This window comes from Prionailurus viverrinus, chromosome C1 (genome assembly GCF_022837055.1).
Source record: "Prionailurus viverrinus isolate Anna chromosome C1, UM_Priviv_1.0, whole genome shotgun sequence".
NCBI classification, from domain to species: Eukaryota; Metazoa; Chordata; class Mammalia; order Carnivora; family Felidae; genus Prionailurus; species Prionailurus viverrinus.
Genome location: NC_062568.1, coordinates 93,054,584 through 93,076,376, shown reverse-complemented (window position 1 = coordinate 93,076,376; position 21,793 = coordinate 93,054,584). Strand labels below are relative to the sequence as shown.

Genomic DNA, 21,793 nt, shown 5'->3' with positions numbered 1-21,793 from the left:
GAAAAAAATCAACCTTAAGCACAAAAGAATGCATGCTTGCCTAATTTATAATTTTATCCTACCCCTTGAAAGGACAGGAGCCTTTAGAAGTGTGTGATTGCTAACCCGATATAATCCTTGAATCGAGTGAAAGTTCATGGGTTGAGGGACTCAGTCTCCCCTCTTGCTCACATGCACACACAGCCTGACTCTTGAGACATCACTGGTGTGGTGATGCGGCCCTGCCAGGAATTGCTGAGGTGGTTGATAGTGTACAAACCATTTCCCCTTTGTGCATAGAATCAGAATACTAGATCCAAGATTGCAACCCGGTGTACGGAATTATAAAAGAATGTCTTTTAGGTTTGAAGGCTTTCCCGTTAGAGCCTATTATACCTCACCCATCCTAGACAGTTCAGGTACAGATGTATGGGATGGGTCTCTAAAGTCTGTTAGGGAGGATGTCATTCAGTTGGAAATTATAAAAACTCATTTTAGGATGTAAGCTCCCTCAGCTAGGGTTATAAGTTCAAGCAACAATTCATTTCTTTTATACCTTCATTCATGTATTCATTCATTCACCCATTTAACAAATGTTTATTGAGTGTCTATTCTGTGCCAAGAGGTGTGCTAGTCTCTGGGGTTACAGAGCTCAATACAAGAGATACCAGTAGCCCAGCAAGGATGATGTCCTCATGGATAAGTGTCCTGGCTGTGGTTCTACGGGAGCCCCACATCTAGAGTTCCAGCAGGACCCCAGTAACATTTTCTGGGTATGATGAGATGCACATTTTCATCTCTCCATTCAATAAACACTAGTGGAACCAGGCACTGTGATGGTGCTAGAAATATAAGCTAACTCTTGCTTCTAAATTTCCTTCCCTGGTAGTCAGCAAAGCAGGGTTCTAAGTTCCAAGCCACAGCAATCACTCTCTCAAATCAGAGCAGGATTTCCAGTGGGCAGAGATGGGGCAGGATGAGGGAGAGAACCCCAGAGAGGGGTATGTATTTGGTGGGCATATATGTTGGGGGAAGAGTGTTCTTCCCTCACATACAGGGGGACAGCAGTCCCCGGGCTGGCACTCAGTTGTTATTGCATTTACTTTCTTGGACTTGCCTAAACCTCTTTGCCACTGTCATCACCTGTTGGTTTTGAATGATTTCCCTTCCAACTCTGGGTGTCTTTAGGGTTTTCTCAACTTTCCAGTTCCCAAAGGAAGCACAGAGTCCTTGGGACAGCCCACGGACCAGCAGCATCAGCACCACCTGGGAATCTGTCAGAAATGCTTGGACCTCAACCCAACAGTACCAAATCGGACATGGTATGCATGGATCTATAGCTGTCCAGGTGATTCTGATGCCCACTCAAATTTGGGAATCATTGATTTGGAGGAGTCTTAACATTTTTATGTTTAAATTAAGGCGTGATAGGGGCGCTGGGTGGCTCAGTCGGTTAAATGTCCGACTTCGGCCCAGGTCATGATCTCACAGTTCATGAGTTCAGGCCCCGCGTCAGGCTCTGTGCTGACAGCTTGGAGCCTGGAGCCTACTTCAGATTCTGTGTCTCCCTCTGTCTCTCTCTGCACCTCCCCAGCTCATGCTCACGCTCTGCCTCTGTCAAAAATAAATAAACTTAAAACAAATTTTAAATTAAGGCATGATAAAGTACACTGGCTTACTCTTTTCCCTCTTAGGCTCCTGCCTTAGAGAGGCTACCCTTCTGAGTGTTAGACATGGAATTCTGAGGGCTGAATTCTAGTCCTGACTCCTTTCCTGTGGACCCTGAGCATGGTGAAGCTTCTCTCTGGAGTTGTGTTCTCTGCTGTAAATTGAGACTCTGGGCCCAGAGGATCTCTCTCTCTCTCTCCTTTTCCATAACACCATGCTGAGGTGCTAAAGGCTGAAAGAAGGTTCACCCCCAGTGACTGTGGGGGACCCCAGATGTGGGCTAATTTGGGTATCTTCTCAACATAAGTTGGTAGAAACTCTAGTAGAAATAGCAATGGGTGCTCCTAATGCCAAGTTTGGGAGAGGCAAAGGCAGCAGGAGTGGGAAGATTCAAGGAAGGGTGGGGGAAACTCTGATAATTGATCCACATGTTCCTCTTCCCTCACCTTGTCACTACCAGGTGCCACCAAAGACACTGAAGGGGCCCAGCCCCAGGAAGTTGAGAAACAGTGAATAGTTTGAATATGGCCCAAGTAACTAGTTGGAAAAGGTAAATAGGAGGAAGCCTAGGAGAGAATATCAGGTAACCCCAAGGGATGATAGAATGTCCTTGAGCCATGAGCAACTTCCCAGGTCCAATCACACATCAGGAGACATATGTGTGCCATCTCAGGGTGGATGAAGATCCCATAGCAAAACGATGGGACTGAAGACACAGAGATCTCACTGACACTCTGACACTGGCAAGTCACTGGCCTACTCCAGACCTCAGTTTATTCCTCCCTAAAAGAAGTATAATTATACCTCCTTTATCTGTCTCATAGGAGCAAGGTAAAGGTTAAAAAGTAAGAAGAAAATAATGAAAAAGTATCACTGAATCATTCTCAGTGGTGTTCTTATCTTGGGAAAGTTCTATGCCACCTAGTCTGGACAGATCATCTATGCCTCAAGAATCTAGGTGCAGATCTGTGGAGGAGTTTCACTTCCTCCCAACAATCCATGCTATCACTTAATAATTCAGGCAAAAAGGTGAGCTCTGGACCTTAGTTTTTATTCACCAAGCCAATGGCAAATTTGATTCAAAAGTTGAATCTATTGTCAAAGTGTTTAAGGAGATCATTGTTCACCGTCGGGGCAATAAGTGGAGGTACCCTTCTGTCAGCCTCTCCCTTACCTGGGTCTCAGCCGTGGGGGCTGCACAGCCCCAGTCTGGAAGCTGCTCAGTTGCCATTGTGTTTTCGGCATATTCAAATGACGAGCAGGTCTGAGGCCTTGGCTCTGCTTCATTCTGCTTTTGGGAATTGATTTTTCCTAAATGAGAAAATGTACGTCAGACCACAATCAGTTTTCTTCAACTTTTTACAAGTTCAGGGAGGCAAGTGAGGGAGACATTCAGGAAAAAAAAAAGTCCAAATACACTCAAAGCTGGGTAGCCCAACATTCTGTCCCCTGTAAATCTGTGCTAACTAAACATCTGCATTGCATGTTGTGTGTATCTGTAGAGGATGTCCACCTTGGAGAGCTGAAGGCAAACTTTCCCACAAAACATTGATAGACTTTTCACATTAGGAAGAGGTTAGGGGGAAAAATCATTTGGGAAAAAATGATTAGTCCTCAAATAGTGTTATCCATCAAATAACAAACAGGTTTCCTTTTTGGAGCACTTCTCAGAGCCTTTATTGTGCTACTGGAAGTTGTCATGATGTCCAAAAACAGGATTTGAATTAGAAGCTTCCCAAAGATACTTGGGCAGGGAACCCTTATTTTCCTAGAATACCCATTATGGTCATTCCCAATGCACTCATAATGTACAACGGGAAACTTTGCTCTTAAAGATCTGGCAGGGCAGTGCTTCTCAAGCTTTTATGTGCATACGCATCGGCCGAGTTTTTGTTAAATTGCAGATTCTGAATCAGGAGGTCTAGAGTGCGGGTCTGAAAGTCTCCGTTTCTGAAAAGCTCCCAGGCGATCCTGATCCCAACTAGCCGATGGATCACACTTTGAGTAGCAAGGGCGTAATTAGCAGGGAATGATTAAAGAAAGTGCCTCCATTACCCTTAATAGTAGATTAACCTGCAGACTGTACTCCTTCCTTGTGCCAGAAAGGAGAATTGCTATTATTATCCTCCAGCCTCAGTGATTACCGACAGGACATGCTGTGATAGCCTCTCAACAGCATTCTGCTTGTGAGCAGAAGTGAAGTAATTGTATTTTCATCAGCACTGAGAGGTTTGTACAGTTACCTCTATTTTTGATAGGGGAATAAGTGAAAAACCAATTCAAATACAGGCATTAGGGGAGCCTAGGTGGCTCAGTCTGTTGAGCATCTGACTTCAGCTCAGGTCATGAACTCACGGTTCATGAGTTCAAGCCCCACGTGGGGCTCTGTGCTGACAGCTCGAGCCTGGAGCCTGCTTCGGATTCTATGTCTCCCTCTCTCTCTGCTCCTCACCTGTTCACATTCTGTCTCTCTCTCAAAAATAAATAAAGATTAAAAAAATTTAAAAAAAAACAAAGAAAACAAATACAGGAATCAAACAGGAAGTGACTCCTCCTCTAGGCAGGAATAACCTCACTCTCCTTTTGTTCCAGCTGGTTTTCCATTCCCTGGCTTTTTAATTGAGTAACCAATGGCCATAGAGAAAAGAGAAGCCTTGGAAAGGCAGCCCTACCTCTGGACCACAGTGATGGCATCATTTGATAGATAGGAAGCTTTGGGGTGGGAGACACAAAAATACCCTGCAGTTATGTTGACCTCACTCTCTACCATATACTACTTTTTTATAACTCTTCATGACGATTTAATTAAGACACAAACCTCCAAAATCCAGCACAGTGGATATTAGCAGCAAGATCAGAACAATCTCCTTCCAATCCCCTTCTTATGAAGCAATTCAAGGCTTGTGGTTTCTATTCAATTTGTTATAATGACAGTGTTTAATCATGAAGTCTACTTGGCAGCCCGCCGCTGAATTGAGGTCACACATGTGACTATTCAAGCATGGAGCATATAATCTATAACTAAGATCTTGCCCCTGAATCTCTGGAGGCTGTGTCATTAATTAACAATGCATTTATTTAAAAAATAATATGCATTACAGCCTTTTAAAATGTAGCCTTGGCTTGAAACGAGCAGAAGTTTGTGATGAAACATTCATGGCAGTTAGTATTATTGTATGAAGAACTCAGCCATGGGATTAGCTCAATCACATTTATTCAAAGATATTTAATTAAATGCCTTCTTTTCTAATTTCTCAAAAGCCTATAGTATAATTTCTACTTGTGGCTCCTTTCTAGTCATCAAATTATAAAAGAAAGTGTTTAGAGTTCTCGTTCATATGCTTATGCACGTCATAAATGCAACATAAGCCATGCAAGTTAAAAATTATTTAGTATCATCCTGCACTGCAATAAATATTTTTAATCTTGAGGGAACAATGAAAAAAAAAAAAAACTTTGACCCTTAGCCTGCTCCTGTCTTTAATCATGGAAGCTTGTTTCAATTGACGGTGACGAAGGGCGGTACGTCTCAGTGCAGAGGCTCATTCCACTGCATTGCAGCTAATGCACAATCTACTGCTGAGATATCAAACAAAGTTTTTTATAGTTCAACATATAAATATATTTGAGCGGATGGGAATATGTCAGAAGACATACATTTCTGGTTAGAGGGCAAACAACATTTCAGCTAAATTTATGTCTTGAGGCTAACCTGGTCTATATTCAGATTTAGGTTTTACAAGATAAAATCCTATGGGTATGTTGTGTTTTTTTTTTTTTTCTCTTAATCAATTTATATATCCATATACCTGTGCTTAGGTGCTTGTTTCCTTTATATGTGTGTACACTCTTTAATGTAATGCTAAGAGTAGATGATGTTTAACAGTCGTCTTTTTACTTTTTGGTTGAGGATTTACAGGGATTTTCATGCATCCACGTTTCCATTGGGCAGAGGTCACTGACTGACCTCCTGGTGGAAACCTTCTCTGCTGCATGTTTTCCATTTTTTTTTGTTTTTTAGCAAGTGCATTATTTTGGTGTGGAAACAATCTAATTTGGAAGGTCATAGGTGTTTTACCTGAGGAGGTTGGTTTGGGGAGGCGACTTTCAAGAGGACGCATCCCCCTGGTGGTCATGATGGGGTCGGATGTGGAATGAACAATGGCATTATCTGCAGAGACATGGCTGTCTGCAGAGGAAGGCACTTCTCGTTCAAGGGTCTGAGCTCTGATAGAGGAAGATGCACAAAGTGTTGGCTGGAGAGGCAGAATGGGTTCGGTGTCCTCTGGGGAGTCTGGGTGGCATATATACCGCCCTGTGGAGCGATTTCCAGAGTCTGGGAGTGGGAAGGTTCCGATCCCACTGTCCAGTGTCCTCATCAGGCAGTTTGATTCTAGACAAAGTAACAACATAGTGAGGATTAAAGAATATTCACATAAAGGAATAAAAGTATCACAGGCATTTGTATCTAATCTGGAGGAAGGGAGATATCTAGAAGGAAGAAATACTATTAATGGGGTAGTAAATTTCCAGTGAGTGGCATCATAAGATTTAATTAAACATGGAGATACTCCCTTCATTTAATATGAGGTAAGGCAGCCAGCCATTCCTGGCAGTGAGAGTCACATATACATTTTCCTTGGCTGGTTCTCCAGAATTATCATACAAAAAGAACAGTCATTAGAGACCAAAACATATATTTGGTAAGCTTTATTTCAACTGGGAATCATATGACTTCAACCAATTAGGTGAAATTTATTAACCGAAATATGATGAGTAATGAGCACACATAACACATTGAAGTGATGTCCTGACAAAGGTAATTGTGCATCTCTTACATGAATTATCATCCACTTGTCAGTTAACGGAGTCTCTGGCCTCTCAAATTTAATTGTGAGGGCAAGTAATTCACATGCTACAGGGATCATCCCCAAACATACCTTACCCATGATAACATCACTGTATCAAGTGGGCTTCATTTGGCCCAAGTGCCATTTGAAGTCAATTTGTTGAGAAGACCACAGAGCCACTTCATGTCTTTCAGTGACTTTATGCAGTGACAAAACCCATCAGTACCTTCGGATATCTTGTCACTCCCAGAGATCTCACTACTCCCTAAAACAAATCAAATTGATTTCACCATATGGGGGTGACATATTCTGCTGTGTCTCATCTTTAAGAAATTTTATACACAGATAAAAATTCAGTATCTGAAAAATTTATTATGTATTTCACTTCTAAAATGGTGGTATGATTTACCAAAGCCAATGAGACAGCTTCCAAGATCTGTTTGTCACCCCAAAAGTCTCATGTTTATATGACAATCTTCGAATAAAGCATCCTTAGTAAAGTTTTTGTCAGCAGCTTATACATCTAAGACTAAGTAAGAGGCACAATTCAGCACCCTTTTAGGCATGGCAGAGAATATAACGGAATAGGGCATAATCTTTGCATCAAGAGGCTCAACAGTGAATATTTTACAGTGAACAATGGTTTGGAAAATGGTAAAGTCAATAACTATTACACGACCCCAACACAGGATTCTTAACCTCTTGAGGTCTCAGGTTCCTCACAGGATTGCTGTGAGGATAAAAATGTTTGCCAGCAAATTTCTAGAATTGAGAATGACACCAAGCATACTGTGAAGTGGCTGGAGGAATTAAATAATGAACAGTGACATACACAAAATACTTAGTATATATATTAGATATTAGCAGGTAGTTTATCCATCAGTGCTTTTCTTACATAATCGCCTTTGATGCTGAGCAACTAGTATCAGAATTCCCAAATCTGTCCATTCCCTACCCTCTTCCTCAAAACCTCTTTGCTGTAAATGAGTGGAAGAATTCTGGGAATTTCCTAATAGTAAGGTAAAAAAAAAAAAAACAAAAGGGTAGGGGTGTGGACAGACGTGGTTGTTGTAAGTTCTAGTAGGTTCGATGCTGGTTTTGGAAGCACTGGGAAGACAGTCCCTATCAAAGGAGAAGCTTCTGTTTTCAAAGGGATATTTAGTGGGAAGATGCAGATACGCTCTTGCATTTAGCCATCTCCTATGCCATCTGATCTCAGATACTGGTTAGGGATTGCAGGGGCCTTGATTCATATGACTATGTTCTGGGGCAGGCTTTTGTTTTGCAGGATCACAAGTGCTAAGTTTTAGCTCCATTCATTTCAAGGCTCCACCTGGGCAGCTTTACTCTCTATCAATTTTAAAGATTATTCTTTATCTTCTCCATTCATTTTCTCCTCAATTAAGGGAACCTGATTGTTACAGAAGGGCCTTTTTGAAAATGAACAGATGTTTGCATGGGGAGGCATTGCCAGAAGAGTTCAAAAAAAGGACCCTGCTATTCAGAATTTGAGGTCCTTTTTTCATTTTAGCCTAGAAACACAAAACCCCTCGGCTTTAGCATATCTGTGCGTTGTACTTGGGGCAATTCTAAGAGGCTGAACTACTTCAATATCATACAGGAGCACATGGGTCTTCATCAGAACTGGTCCAGTGTCTGGGAATGGGAAATGGACTCAAGGCACACAGCAGCGGAGGTGTGTTAGTCTCCACGTGCCCCAGGCTACCTCCTGTAATAATTTACTCCCAGCACCTTCAGGACTGCACCTGAACTAAAGAGTGCTCAGCAGGAGGAGGCAGGTGGAGCTCCTTTTCTTTTGTGGGCATGCATCATCAAATCCGGTTACTTATTGTGGCCAAAGGACTTTACTCCTTTCTTTGCATCAGTCTTCATCTTCCAACCTTATAAGGTAAGAACTATTATCACCATCTACAAATGAGGAATCATAGCTCAAAAGGTCCAAGTAACTTGCCCAAGGCCTTGCACTATAAAAAAAGAGTTTGGATTTGAATCCAGTCAGATGTATTTACAAAGACCATGCTCTTACCCATCAAGCTATCCTGATACTTGCCCAAAGTACGGATAAATCCAGATGTGGGGTCCACTCGTTTAATAGCCATTGAGTCAGCCTTGTGAATGCAAAGCTCACAGAATGCCCCTCTGCTCCTAAGCAGGAGTTCAGCTTCTCCTATGGAATTGGAGCAGGTGCCTGAATTCTAGCTGGTTCTCCTGCTCCCCATTCTGAGGTCTGGGTCTACTGTTGACATTCTCTGTGTCTAGGTAGTTGTTGCCCCATCATGCAAGATGCCTGCACACCCTGATCTACATGGTTCCTGAGAATCACTATTGCTCAGTAACTCTTCCCTCTGCCTTCTTCAGTTGCATCCATAGACTTCCATGCCAACATTTTTCTGGCCTTAATCTTTGCTCTCTGGGCTAGGTGATAGGCATTGTCTTCAAGGGCAGTTTTTCTGGCTTTGTCTAAGAACTCTCTCCCCTACAAGTATTTGATAGGGAGCACTGAATCCAATCCTCTCAAATGGAGACTCAAAAAGCAAAATGAGATCCATGGCTGCCTCTTTAGTGAGCTTCTGGGGAAAAGCCACAGACACCAAAGCCTGTGTGTGCTGGCCTGGCCTATAACACAAGACAGAAAATAGGGTAAGGAGGGGTATTGGGTAGGAAAAATGATGAAGGCTGTTTAAGTATGGTACTCTTTGGAAAATACCAAAATTTTCTGGTTTCTGTCTCCTTAAATCATTTTTCTTTCCCTTCTTTCCTTTTACAATACTGTCATACCAGAATATATAAAACAGAACTTTTGGTATTCCTGAGTTCTCAGATTCTCTGAGAAGTGTGTGACACTAAACTCACAAACCACTTGCTATTAAAGTCATTTTTTATTTCTAATAATTACAGATGCTAAATGTACTGAATTTGAAGAACTCATTTGTAAGTACCTATGAAAAGAGGTGTAGACAGTCAGGGACTCAGACACCATATGCCAAGTTTCACCCTCAAGCAAATTTCTCCAGAATTGCATCAACCTTTGGAGGTGGAGTTTATATTGAAAAATGCTGACCCCTTTGTTATGTACTTTCTTTAAGGTGCTGTAAGTTTCTCAAAGTTCATAAAAATACTGTAACCTGAGAAAGTATAAGATATTGTACTTCTGAAACCAGTTTTTTTTTTCTGAGAGAATTATAAGAACCACAACGTAATTAAATGGCTGTGATAGGAATAAAGTTCAAAGTGGCAAGCTGACCTTGCATCTCAAATGAGTTGACAGTCTTGATCTTGACAAGACTAAGTTCACATTTGTGGCTGTGAGAACAGATGCCAACAGGGCCTTGCTAATGAGTTCAAGGGTTGGGTCTCTGGATGGACCAGCAGGTTTCATTCTTCCAAGGTCACCAATCACTCTTGTGACCCTGGTCAGACCTTCCATGTACTTCTCATTGTCCCATTTGCCTTTATCTCCCATTCTCTCAAGGTTAAGTTCTCTCACTTATGGGCACCAACCAGCCCTAGACATTTCATCAATGACTCACAGTGGTGCTTCCCAGTCCTTTTAAAGTCATGGCACATAAACAGAAAATTGTAGCTCACTGAGGAAAACACTGGCTACACCAAGGAAAACACTGGCTACTTGAGAGCTGAGGGCTCACCATCTCAGCACCCCTGAGTCCCATTTAGGGTATCAGCAGCAGAATGGCAGGGAATTTTTACAGGATGGATTCAGAATCTTTTGCTCACCCCTCGAATCTACCACCTTGTAGATCTCTGGCAGGCAAGGAGATGGATACCTTTTTGGTCTCTTGGCAGCTGATACAGAAATTTCTATGCCCTCCTTCTTTGGGAAAAAAGCTCAGAGTCCTTGGGTTAGGAATACTGTCTGGCACCAAAGCTTCAGTACAGGGGAACTTTACTGTACATAAACGGGAGAAAAGCAGCCCATGAGTGGGTGAGTAGCCAGAAAGAGTGAGGTTCTGCATTGGATGGTGGCAGAGAAGAAATTCTGGAGAAACCTTTCTACTGCAGATTTGTCAACTGTTAACTTAGGGTGCACAATGTAAAATCCCCACTCAGTTCACCAAGGAGCATTAGCACTTAATGCTCCTTGTACCAGAAGCCTCAGCAGGTGGTTTTAGTTTTCCAATCTGAAAATTAGATCATACAGCCTTCTTCATGGGGGAGCACTGAGGACTAGAAACATAGCACCTAATACACATAGCATGGTGCCTGGAGCAGGCACAGAGCTAACATTCAGAAAACAGCACAGTTCTCAAAATCAATGTTATTAGACTGTAAACATCCTGGGGGCAGACTGGATCTTATTAATTTCTTATATAAGTCCATTCCTGATTCTGTATTTTCTTTTTTCAACAGCATGGTAATTATATGCTGATAGAGCTGATAATAACAATAGGCTGATCAAGTATTCTCCATCATCAGTGCTCAGCACAGCACCTGACACATAGATAGTTCTCACTGAGTGTAATGAAAAGAACGGGTGGAGAAAAAAAAAACAGCTCTAATCTTTAGAAAATTCTTCCTGAAATTAAATTGAATATGAAGCTTTGCTTTTGAAATCCCAATCGGCTGCCTTTTGTTCTGACTCTAGCAACCAAAGAAAATAGCTGACTTCCTTCTTCTGTATAGCTATTTTTCACATATAGCCAGACTTCATTAATTCAGATAGCCAGAGGGATAAGATCATTGAGAATTATTGGATATTTTAAAGACCAATTTCTTAAGACTTCCAAGCCGTTAGAACAAGAGTCCATGACCAAGACAAAGGACAGCTCCTGGGATGACGTTTCGGTGTCCTCCTCAGTCTCCTGCCCCTCCTCCTCCGCCCCCCAAAGCATCACTGGTCTGAAGGTTTCAGATCTAACAGGAGCCAGAGTGGCATCATCACCCTGGCCCTCATCCTCAGGAATTCTTGATGCCATGCTGAGTGCTGGAGTCCCACTTGACATCAGTGCCCTTAGTACTGTACGAACTAAGCTCTTATAGAGTCAAGTTCCTGGGAACATTTGTAGAGAGTAGATGAGATTATGCAGTAACATCTTATATGTATTTACACAAAACAATGAGTTTCTCTCTTTTAAAACAATTTGTTCTCTCATGTGGATTGTCTAGGCTTCTTCCAAACTTGTTTTGTACTATTTCTTTACACAGTAATGTTATCTTTAAAAATAGCTGTAAAGGGAAAAGTTTATTTCCAGCACTGTTTCAGTTAATATAAATTTCCAGGTTGGTGGAATCTGAATTAGCAATGATTTTGAGTGTTTGGAAAATGTGGCTGATTTTCCCTCAGCCTTCTCCTCTACGGATTAAAGTGTCTCGAACGTTTTCTCACACGATTCTCTTTTCTCACACATTTTTGTGATCCTGTGGCACAAATCTTAATTGCTTGAGTTTGTAAACCCAAATTCCTGGTATTATTAATGTATTTGTCCAAAGAGATTATTTCACAGAATAGGCTTGACAAAACCTGACTTGAGTTCTAAGTTACTCAGAATATTCAGAAGAATGAAGTGAAAAAGAATAGGTGAAGTGGAAAGGAACAGGCCTCAGAGCCGGAAAGAGAAGGCTTGAAGACCTGTGGGGCTACCTGCTAACTGTGTGACAACAGGGTTTGGAAACTATTCTGACCGCATACAATGACAGCACATTTGTAATGAGCCTGGCACAGTGCTCATGACAAAGCAGGTGCTCTGTAAGTTTCACAAGTGGTTGTGAGGGAAAGGTGGGGGCCCCTCACACACACTGTCATGGAGCCCAAGGTAAATCAAATTTCCATCTGCGTGGTTAGTATATTACTGCAGCACCTGGGTACATTTTACCAAACAACTACCTTGTGGTTGTTTCCTAAGAGATTACCTTTTGGCAACCATTTCCTTAGGCCGGGGGGGGGGGGTGGGGAGGGGGGCAGTTAGCTGATTGTAATCATTAATGAGCAATTGTGAAGATCGAACAAAGTACTTGGAGTTGGCTGCAAGCTGCCTCATATATAGAAAAGGTGGAGTCTGTTCTCTCAAGAAGTCCATTTTGGAGTTGGCATCTGAAAGGCTTTTTAAAAGCCTAGATGAAAGATGTTTACTGATGTCGCTTTACCTACAGACTTATTACATTCTCGGGGAACATTCAAAAATTAGTAAGTCATGATTTTCAGTTAGCAAGGGTACGGCTCTTCTATCCTAAACAGTGTACTTGCTCCCAGGCAGTGATCTACCCTCTCTCACAGAATCAAACAAACTACTTTAGTAACTGCTGATTTTTGTCCTCTTACGCACTAATAAATCCTAGAAAAGTGGAAAATTTAAAATCCAAACTCTTTTTTACTTTGAGCATTTCAATCCTATCTACAAGTTTCAGCCCAGAAATGCAGTGAGGATCCAATACAATGCACCAGCCAGAAAGGGTGTCTATATGGGTGCTTAATATTCATGCCACATTATTAATTGGTATGCTTTCTTCTAATGCAAGTGGTCATGTAAATAAATCTTTGTATGAGTTCTCTCCAGGTTCCTAAACATCTTTAAGCTACGTGCGGTGTTGGCACCAGAAATTTAAACCACAGATGGGAGAACAGATCTCTTTATTTGCACATCCTTCTCTTCATCTGTATGACTGAAACAAGTTAAAAAAAAAATAATCCTGTTGCCAACGCCACAACAATTACATGGAGGTTATTCACTCTGAGTTGGCTCCATGGTTTTTTCAAAGTCGTCAGAGATTACTATATTGACTATTTATTCACAACAATGGGGTAACTTTGGCTGTGGCATTAAGATGAACTTTTGGAAGAGTAAATTCAATTTGATGGCTTTGGAATGCATGAGAATACTCAGCCTCTGAATTCCAAGTGGATTTAAGCTTTCTGAGACTTGAAAAGTTTATAGAAGAATGGGAATTTGTTTTCCATTCCCCTACACTCTCTTTGATATAAAGGAAGACCTGGCTGTTGGATGTTGGGGGTCTGGGATTCTATTACACAGGGAATGAATATGAGAAAGAATACAGGAAGTTAACATGACAAAAAATTAGAGGGACAAACCAGACCATGGAATTTCTTTGTAAAGATGAAGACAAGTTATTTAAACTGACATAGAAGAAATGCCACCTTAGGCTGGGGTTGGTTTCTGGTGAATAAACATTCTGCATCTGATAGTAGCATCACATAAAATACTGTAGTGAGATGTCATTTAAGAATATAAACTGGAGAAGGTTAGAGATGGGTTCTAAATGCCCATGTAGACCATCAATTCATAGAAATACTTCTTGAATTTAGTCCCATATGCAGCTGGTAAAACCCTTGAAGGAAAAAAAAAATCCTTTGCTTGCTATGTGTTCCTTTCTGTCACTGACACTAAAACAACGTTTAAGGTTCTGAGGGTGGTCTTGGTCTAGTATTTTGGGATTTGTTACGCAACTTTCCAAACCCTTCTTGATTTTAAAAATGTTAATAATTATCTCTATTCTCGTATCCCCCTCAGACTGAGCAATCTTGAGATCTTCACATATTCCTTCATTTCATGCTATGCTACTATGCTTGTTGTATAAAACTATGCTCAGACTTGTATGCAATATTTACTGTGATATAGAAGAGTATGACCAGTATGGTTTAACTGACAGCATCTGTTTGAATTGGTCAGCTGATCTAGGAACTTTGATCACAGACTCCTACAACCTATTTTGGGAGTCACCACTTCAGGTCAAAGTCTTAGATGATGAGTATACACATAGATCCCTCCTAACTCCCCAAAAAGCAATGCCTACCCCTCGACCACTTTCCTATCCATATGTCAAGTCTTGCCCTCTTTACTTTGATATTATTCTAACTTAAAAGAAAACAAAACACAAACACAGTACTCTCATTAGCCAAACTTTCTAGAATATAACAATGTGGAACCACAATGGTTCCAGCCCTGATCTATGATCACAATGTTTTATTTGGAGAAATGCAAGCTTATTTCTCCCTCTTGTTTCCTGTTACCCTTGTTCATTCTCTATCCATGACAGAATTACTCTATCCTCACCTTTTTTCCTCCCAATCTAATTATAACTTAGCTGTCTGCATCTTCTTTAAATATACTTTTGGACTGGTGCTCATGAACGGCATGTTAAATATCTAAACAAATGATGTTTACAGATTCTCCTTTGTTTGCGGACTCATTATATTCTCAGATTACATTCCCAAATTAGTAAATCATGATTTCCTTGTAGAGAAAGTACAGCATATCCATCCCAAAGGTTATCCTTGAATCTGTTCAATAATCTAACTTCTCTCCTACATTCATTCCATCTCTATCTGTCCTGCCAAAGGAAGTGAAAAGTTAAACAATTATCTGGTGAATCTGATAGACACAGATGGCTCTTATGGGTAATTCTGTGTCTCTAAATCTCTTTTACTCCATATCAGGTTTTCTGAATTATATGGACTACTGCCTCTATTCTCCATTTCACCTGCCTAGATAATATCTGCTTTGATGAAGCAACTGAGGGAAGGGAGGAAAGAAAATAAATTGGGGGTAAGGTGTTGCAGGAAGAGATTCAAAACAGTTTGATTTGGCAAGAAGCATATAAAAACAAAGAAACACGGGGAGATGCAGACATATCAACTTAATAACAGATAAAAATTTATTAAAGATGTTTACAAGAGCTAAAGCATCTTATGTATTATTACCCAAACTTTTTTTATATTAATTTTTTACATGTTCTAAAATTGCAAATTATTTCAGTTTGTTCATATTACTGTAGTTATAGATATTTAATGAAAGCCTCCAGAAAGATACAAATGTAAAGTTCATAGATGTTTTTCTCCATTTGTCTCTATTTAATCAGTCTCAATGATTTTTTAAATTATATGCAGAAAGGAAGAAAGCCTGAGTCTTCATACTCCTAAACTTTTTTTTTTTTTTAATATTCACTTTAACATACCTTACTTGCTTGGTTCAGGATTTTAATTATTATATGGTGATCTATTTTAAGTGAATATTTAAGGACCATTTATTTTTCTTTTATGTGACTTCAGTTGAAATGTGGGTGAAGAGAAGGCTGAGGTTAATGTGAGCCTATCTTTCCATTTCAGCTGCCACTCTCCACTCTCCACCATTCCATGGTTGTCTCTACAGGAAGATAATAAAGAAGTAATGAAATCCAACAGACCAATGGATATGGATATAGGTAAAAATACAGAGAGATTTTTGCTTCTGTCCATTAAGTATTAACTGCAACAATGCTATTAAACACTTTTTCAGATATTGGACAGTAGGCAGCATATGACTTGACCTCCGAATCATGGGAAACAAATGAGGTGAGCCCTACAATCTCCCCAGCCTTCTTCCTGACTACCGTTTCCAGACTGAACTACAGAGAGAAGGAATACAGAGCCTGCAGGTCCTGCTGAATTGAAGAGATAAATATAGGTGTGTGCGTTTGTGGGGTGGGGTGGGGATCAAGGTTGCTAGAATTTGCAGGGCTGTATATTGTAAAGAAAAGATAATAGCAGAGGTATGCCTAAAGTCTTTGGCCCTGTACTAATCTGAACATGCATGAGGTAACTACATTCATGATGTCAGAGAAACAATTATTATGAAGCACTAAGTTAAATAATTTCTTGAGCTCACATAAAGCTGAAAATAGTTTATGTTTCCACCATTCAGGGAGGCTAGGCTTTCCAATATATGGGCTATAGGCTAGAGTTCTAAGAAGGGACATACTTAATAATGAGGCTAAATTATACTTTGAATAAAGGTTTCCCTGAACAAAGAACAAAACTTGAGAGTAAGCCTTGAAAAATAAAACTAATCTGCAAATACTTTTAAAAGAATCCTAGAACAAAGTCCAAAAATTTTTATAGGACTACTGAAATCTGGGACCCAACAATGTAAAATTTATAATTTCTGACATCCAGTCAAAAAGCACTAGGCATGCAAAAAATGGAAAAATATGATCTGTAATCAGGAGAAAAATCAATCAATAGAAACAAAAGCATTGATAAGAGATAATGATGTTCAGGAGAAAAATCAATCAATAGAAACAAAAGCATTAATGAGAGATAATGAAATTATCATAAAGAACCTTAAAATGTTTTTTTTAATTTTTTTTTTAACGTTTATTTATTTTTGAGACAGAGAGAGACAGAGCATGAATGGAGGAGGGGCAGAGATAGAGGGAGACACAGAATTGGAAGCAGGCTCCAGGCTCTGAGCCATCAGCCCAGAGCCCAATGCGGGGTTCGAACTCACGGACTGTGAGATGGTGACCTGAGCTGAAGTCGGACGCTTAACCGACTGAGCCACCCAGGCGCCCCAAGAACCTTAAAATATTATAGATATTATAAATATGTACAAAGTTATAAAGTAAAACTTGAACATAATTAAGAGATATCAGAATAATAAAAATACTCAATGAAAATTATAGACAGGAAAAAAACTACTAAAATTGGAAAAAAAATACACTATCTAGGATTTATAACAGATTAGCAGAGATATCAGAAAAGAAAAAAACAACAGTGAATTTGAAGACATAACAATATAAATGATCCAAAATAAAGTATATAGAGAAAAAAGACTTAAAGAAATAGAGCATCAGTGACCTTAGAGTCAAAATGAAGTAGTTTAAATATGTATAACTGGAGCTCCAAAAGGAAAAAGAGAAAAGAGAAGAAAACTTACGTGAAGGAATAACCAAAAATGTACCATATTTGATAAACTGTAACCCCAAATCTAACAGACTCAATGAACCCCAACCAGAACCAACATGGAGAAAACTCCAGTAAGACATATCATAATTAAGTTGCTGAACATTGATGATAAAGACAAATCTTAAAAGCAAATGAAAATAAAGATACTTTACAGAAGAACAACGATAAAACTGACAGTAGACTTCATGTCAGATGCTATATAATCCAGAAGTTAGTAGAATTACATCTTTAAAGTGCTGAGAGAGAGAGGAAAAAAACTATTAACCTTATAAAATTAATTTCAATTAATCAACTTTTCAATTATTGTAAAGATCAAGGAAAAAGAAATATTTTAAAAACAAACAAGAGCTGAGTGAATTCATTGCCAGAGGATTTTTAGTGTAAGAAACATTAAGTGTATTTTCACAGGCAGATGGAAAATGAGTATCAGGTAAAAATCTGGATGTAGGAAAAAAAAAACACCAGAAATGGTAAGTATATGTTGTAATATAAAATGTATTTCTATTTTTAAATCTTTTTAAGGATAAGTAACTAAAGCAAATATAGCAGCATATTGCAAGGTTTCTAATATATGTAGACATAAAATATAACAATAGCATAAAGGAGGGAGAGGTTACAAGAAAGCAATCTATGATATATTATTTAAGATAGTGCTAAAATAAAGATGTAGACTACATTTAAGCATTACATTAAGCACTAAGGGATAACCTGCAAGTAGAGATAAAGGGGAATTATGAAAAAAATGACTTAAAAGAAGACAGAAAAAAATGCAAAACTATGAAGAACACAGGGGACAAGTAAAAGGTAACATATTAAGATGGCAAATTTAAACCCAACCATTTAGATAATTACATTAAGTGTAAATGGCTTAAACATGCTGATTAGTAGGCTGAATCTGTCAGATTTGATTACACCAAAAAAAAAAAAAAAAAAAAAAAGCAGCAAGATCCCATTATATTCTACCTATGAGAAATCCACTTTAAATATGTTCATGGATTAGAAGATTTAATACTAGGGGTGCCTGGGTGGCTCAGTCAGTTAAGTGTCTGACTTCAGCTCGTGAGTTTGAGCCCCGTATGTGTCTGATTTTACAGCTCGTGAGTTTGAGCCCCATATGGGGCTCTGTGCTGATAGCTCAGAGCCTCGAGCTGCTTCAGATTCTTTGTCTCCCTTTCTCTCTGCTCCTCCCCTGCTCATGCTCTCTCTCTCTCCTTCAAAATAAATACATTAGAAAAAAAATTAAAAAAAAATTTTTTTTTTCAACGTTTATTTTATTTTTGGGACAGAGAGAGACAGAGCATGAACGGGGGAGGGGCAGAGAGAGAGGGAGACACAGAATCAGAAACAGGCTCCAGGCTCTGAGCCATCAGCCCAGAGCCTGACGCGGGGCTCGAACTCCCGGACCGCGAGATCGTGACCTGGCTGAAGTAGGACGCTTAACCGACTGCGCCACCCAGGCGCCCCTAGAAAAAAAAAATTTTAAAAGAAGATTCAATATTATTCAGATGTCAAATCTCTCCAAATTCATCTGTAGATTCAAGGCAATTCTAATGAAAACATTACCAGTCTTTCTTACAGACAGTGACAAACTGATTTTACAATTATTTAGAAAAAAATATTTGGAAAAATTATTAAATTTTTCTTAACTTTTTTTAATGTTTATTTATTTTTGAGAGAGAGAGAGAGAGCAGGGGAGGAGCAGGGAGAGGAGATGCAGAATCTGAAGCAGCCTCCAGACTCTGAGCCGTCAGTACAGAGTCCCACGCAGGGCTCAAACCCACAAACCATGAGATCATGACCTGAGCTGAAGTCAGATGCTTAGCCGACTGAGCCACCCAGGCACCCCAGGAAAAAAAAAAAAAAAAAAAAAAAAAAAAAATATATATATATATATATATATATATATATATAAAGTAAAACAATGTTAGAGGACTGATGCTACCTGAATTCTATGTGGCTATATGTGGTACTGGGTGAGGAGTTGCACATTAGACCAGTGGAACAGAACAGACATTCCAGAAATAGACTCACACATATATTGTCAATTGTCAAAGATGACAAGATAATTTAACGTAAGAAAGATAATGATTTGAAAAAAGGTACTAGAAACACTACATACTCATATGGAGAATAATGAACTTCACCTCTTTCTTCACACTGTATACAAAAAAGTATAGACTAAAACATAAGAGTGAAAAACCATAAAAGTTCTAGAAGAAAACAGAGGTTATCTTTGCAAGCTTTGCTTAGGCAACAGTTTCTTAAATAGAGCTCAAAAGCAAAAAACATAAAAGAAAAATGATAGACAATCAAAATAAAAAAAACCTTACTATTTAAATACACTATAAAGAAAATTAAAAGGCAACCAGCAAGCTATAACAAAATGGCAAAAAAGTATATCTAATAAGGGGTTTGGATTCAGAATAAAAAGAACTCTTATACTACTAAGAGAATAAACAATTCAGTACAAAATTGCACAAAATTTTGAATGCCTACATCACCAAAAAAGATATGTGCATGCCAAGTAAACATAGGAAAGGATGTTCAACATCATCAACCATGAGGGGGATGCAAATTAATATCACAGTGAGATACCACTACATTCCCATAAAAGCGGCTAAAACAAAAAAGACCAATAATAATAAATGTTGATGAGAACGTGGAGTAAGAGGAACTCTCATACATTGTTCTTAGGATCACAGAATGGTAAAACCACTTTGGAGAACAGTTTGATTGTTTCTTGTAAAGTTAAACACACACTCATCATGTGACCCAGCAATAACACACTTGCTCAAGAGAAGATAATACATATGTCCACCCAAAGACTCATACACACGTTTAGAGCAGTTTTGTGTATAATAGCCCAAACTCCAAATAACCAAAGTGTCCACTGGCGAGTGCATAGATAAACAGATGTGGTATATCCATACAATGAAATACCAATTGGTAATGAAAAAACAAAAACACAACTGTGAAGACATACAATATGGATGTTTCTCAAAAGCATTTACATTAATTAAAAGATTCTATTCACATTAAATTCTAGAAAAGACAAAAGTATAATGATAGAAATAAATCAGTGGTTATTTGGGACTAGTGGTGTTGAGAGTAGATTTTATGTAAAGAAACATAAGGGAATATTTGGGGGTGATGAAAATGTTCTGTACCTTGATTGCCATAGTGGTTACACAGCTCGTACACTACTCAAAGCTCATGAGACAATATACTTATATAAGCCTGCATTTTGTTGTATATCAATTATGTCTCAATATTCCTGATTCTAAGTATTATATGCCCAGCCTTCTGATAAAAAGTTCATGAAATCCAAAAGTGCAATCCTGATTGAACATGGCTGAATAGAGGAACCGGGCTTTCTGAGGTATAACCTTGAATTCTCCTTACAGGCATCTGAACGTCATCCTGGGAAGGAAGGGTCTTCAGGAGTCACCAGGGAGCCAACTGAGGCTATTCCTTAATCCCAGGTCAGGTAGCACACAAAGGACTTTGTTTATTCCTTTCTCCTTTCAACAATCCTGGCAAGTAGCTACTATTATCCCCATTTGACAGAGGAGGAAAGCAAAGCTCTGGGAAAACAGGGTCACTTGACATAGTGCAAGTCTGACTCCGAAACCCAGGCCTTCTCTATTCATTAACCTGCCTCCCAGTAGGGTTGGTGACCCCTAGTATCAGAGATCCTGCCAAGTACTCTAGAGCCCAGTATTTCTCTAGCTTGGGGGTGGTGCACAGACTCCTGGATTCTCTGGCTATGTGCCTGACTCTCCTCTGCAAAGGTCTTTAAGGACCATAGCCACTGAATCGTGACTGGACATACCATGTGGAAATGCATTTGAGTAGGGCGGCAAGATGGCGGCTTAGGAGGACGCTGGGCTCACCGCACGTCCTGCTGATCACTTAGATTCCATCTACATCTGCCTAAATAACCCAGAAAACCGCCAGAGGATTAGCAGAACGGAGTCGCCGGAGCCAAACGCAGACGAGAGGCCCACGGAAGAGGGTAGGAAGGGCGGCGAGGCGGTGCGCGCTCCACGGACTGGCGGGAGGGAGCCGGGGCGGAGGGGCGGCTCGCCGGCCAAGCACAGCCACCGAATCTGGCTTGCAAAAGCGGAGGGGCCTGACGGACTGTGTTCCCACAACAAGCGCGACTTAGCGTCTGGGAGGTCATAAGTTAACAGCTCTGCTCGGAAAGCGGGAAGGCTGGAGGACAAAGGGAGGGAGAGCTGCTGAGCCCCCTGACAACAGAGCTCAGTTTGGTGGGGAACAAAGGCGCTCCCCAGCGCCATCTCCCCCGCCCATCCCCCAGCCGAAATCCCAAAGGGAACTGGTTCCTGCCAGGGAACTTGCTCGCTCCGCGCAAACACCCAACTCTGCGCTTCTGCGGAGCCAAACCTCCGACAGCGGATCTGACTCCCTCCCGCTGCCACAGGGCCCCTCCTGAAGTGGATCACCTAAGGAGAAGCGATCTAAGCCTGCCCCTCCTGCCCCCGAGCACCTTGCCTACCCACCCCAGCTAATACGCCAGATCCCCAGCATCACAAGCCTGGCAGGGTGCAAGTAGCCC

The 21,793-nt window shown here is 40.2% G+C and overlaps 1 protein-coding gene across 4 annotated transcripts in view; it reads right to left on the bottom strand.

Annotated features, from left to right (window-relative positions):
• Positions 1-21,793, bottom strand: part of NCKAP5 (NCK associated protein 5) — a 969,870-nt gene that overhangs the window by 54,244 nt on the left and 893,833 nt on the right. For all 4 annotated transcript variants that reach the window (XM_047870291.1, XM_047870290.1, XM_047870289.1 and 1 more), the window contains 2 exons: positions 5,726-6,040; positions 2,822-2,958 (listed from right to left, as the gene is read on the bottom strand). In XM_047870291.1, the coding sequence (XP_047726247.1) occupies positions 2,822-2,958; positions 5,726-6,040 (452 nt within the window). The remainder of the gene's footprint in view (positions 1-2,821; positions 2,959-5,725; positions 6,041-21,793) is intronic.